Source organism: Thamnophis sirtalis, unplaced genomic scaffold (genome assembly GCF_051295495.1).
Source record: "Thamnophis sirtalis isolate CommonGarterSnake01/CBP01778 unplaced genomic scaffold, rThaSir2_p1.2 scaffold_8, whole genome shotgun sequence".
NCBI lineage: Eukaryota > Metazoa > Chordata > Lepidosauria > Squamata > Natricidae > Thamnophis > Thamnophis sirtalis.
Genome location: NW_028261388.1, coordinates 4,733,048 through 4,735,547, shown reverse-complemented (window position 1 = coordinate 4,735,547; position 2,500 = coordinate 4,733,048). Strand labels below are relative to the sequence as shown.

General features: G+C 49.8%; 1 protein-coding gene across 1 annotated transcript in view; it reads left to right on the top strand.

The window, feature by feature from the left end:
* Positions 1-2,500, top strand: part of NARS2 (asparaginyl-tRNA synthetase 2, mitochondrial) — a gene marked incomplete in the record, with an annotated part of 28,799 nt that overhangs the window by 6,277 nt on the left and 20,022 nt on the right. The window contains 1 exon segment of the mRNA XM_087721014.1: positions 1,683-1,823. Within this exon segment, the coding sequence (XP_087577140.1) occupies positions 1,683-1,823 (141 nt within the window).

The window sequence follows — 2,500 nt, the reverse complement described above, 5'->3', positions numbered from 1 at the left end:
TTCACAGCAGTACAGTAGAAGCCATTTGAAGGCACAACAGGCTGTATCTTAACAGAACGCACACCCTGAGGGGTTTTAGTGGTGTCTTACCTCCACAGTATTTGTTTCCAGAGAGTAAGTCATCTGCGTATCAAGTTTGGTTGAAATTGCTCCAGGCATTCCAGAGTTATGCTGGAACACACACACTCGGAGCCATAGATAGATAGATAGATGGATGGATGGATGGATGGATGCATGGATGCATGGATGGATGGATGGATGGATGGATGGATGGATGGATGGGATGGGATGGGATGGAGGAGGGAGGGAGGGAGGGAGGAAGGAAGAAAGGAAGAAAGAAAGAAAGAAAGAAAGAAAGAAAGAAAGAAAGAAAGAAAGAAAGAAAGAAGATTTTCCTTGGGGCAGTGCTGGGTCTGGGTTTTTCTGCTCCAAGCCTTTTCTGCAAAGGAATTCAGTTCCAGGCTGAGGCAGCTTATTCTTGAGTAAGGATACTTCCTTTATTATTTTTTACCAACAACTCAAGGCTGTGAATATGCCTAATATTCCTTCCTCCTCCTATTTTCCCCATAACAACAACTGTGAGGTGGGTTGGCCCGAGAGAGAGAGGGGGGCTGGCTCAAAGTCACCCATCCGGTTTTCATGCCTAAGGCGGGACTAGAACTCACTGTCTCCTTTCTAGCTTAGTGCCTTAACCACTAGACCAAACTGCCTCTGTGGGGACTAGAAGTCTTTTGATGATTAGTTCGAAGTCACCCGGTCAGCTTTCAGGCCTAAGGTGGGACTATAATTCACTGTCTCCTGGTGATTGGCCCAAAGTCACCTGTCAGCTTTCATGCTGAAGGTGGGACTAGAACTCACCGTCTCCTGGTGATTGGCCCAAAGTCCCCCAGCTGGCTTTCATTCTAAGGCGGGACTAGAACTCACCTTCTCCTGGTGATTGGCCCAAATTCACCCAGCTGGCTTTCATGCATAATGCAGGACTAGAACTCACCGTCTCCTGGTGATTGGCCCAAAGTCCCCCAGCTGGCTTTCATGCCTAAGGCAGGACTAGAACTCACTGTCTCCAGGTGATTGGCCCAAAGTCCCCCAGCTGGCTTTCATGCTTAAGGCGGGACTAGAACTCACCGTCTCCTGGTGATTGGCCCAAAGTCCCCCAGCTGGCTTTCCTGCCTAAGGCGGGACTAGAACTCACCATCTCCTGGTGATTGGCCCAGAGTCACCCAGCTGGCTTTCATGCTTAAGGCGGGACTAGAACTCACCGTCTCCTGGTGATTGGCCCAAAGTCACCCAGCTGGCTTTCATGCTTAAGGCGGGACTAGAACTCACCGTCTCCTGGTGATTGGCCCAGAGTCCCCCAGCTGGCTTTCATGCTTAAGGCGGGACTAGAACTCACCGTCTCCTGGTGATTGGCCCAGAGTCACCCAGCTGGCTTTCATGCTTAAGGCGGGACTAGAACTCACCGTCTCCTGGTGATTGGCCCAAAGTCCCCCAGCTGGCTTTCATGCTTAAGGCGGGACTAGAACTCACCGTCTCCTGGTGATTGGCCCAAAGTCCCCCAGCTGGCTTTCCTGCCTAAGGCGGGACTAGAACTCACCGTCCCCTTTCTAGCTTAGTGCCTTAACCACTAGACCAAACTGCCTGTGTATGTTCTATATACTCTGTATATATTCTCCCCTTTTTAGGCCTTCCCTCTGAAATACAAAGTCCATCACTCTCTGGAATATCTCCGGGAGCTGCCTCACTTCCGCTGCAGAACCAACGTTCTGGGTGCCCTGTTGAGGATCCGCAGCGAAGCCACCGCAGCGATCCACTCCTATTTCAAGGTAATTCCGGTCTTGGGAACTGTCTGCCACAGGATCTATGCCCGTCGGGTCAGAAAGCAGCCAGTTCATTGATAGAAGTGGCTGCGAACCGGGAGACCCATATACAGGCATAGTCCTCGACTTATGACCCCAATTGTGCCTAAGAGTCTCCTGGTGATTGGCCCAAGTCATCCAGCTGGCTTTCATACCTAAGGCAAGACTAGAACTCACCGTCTCCTGGTTTCTAGCCTGGTGTCTTAACCGCTACACCAAACGGGCTGTTAGAAATAATGGTGCAGTATCATTGTTGGGCTCCTACGGACAATAGTTGGGAGTTCTTCAGAAGGTTGGAACGGTCTTAAAATAAATTAACCCAGTTGTGAATTAAAAGAATATTCAGACATTCGACCACCAGAGGGCAGCACTTGCACACCTTCAAGCTCTCCCTGGAAAAAATAGTTTTATCGCCTTCATGCTGTGCGCTTGCTCTCTCGGAGGGCATCAAAAGCCAAACCAGCTTTATTTTCTCCTTGGACGACCTTGTAAAGGAATCCAGAATAGCAAAGTCCAGGTCAAGCAGGGATTTGAACCCCAAATCTCACCTCAGATAGATGACTTCTAGTTTAATGAAAAGAAGGACTGGTTTGGGGACGGGAAGGGACATGATAAGACCGTTCCAATATTTGAGGGGCTCCTAC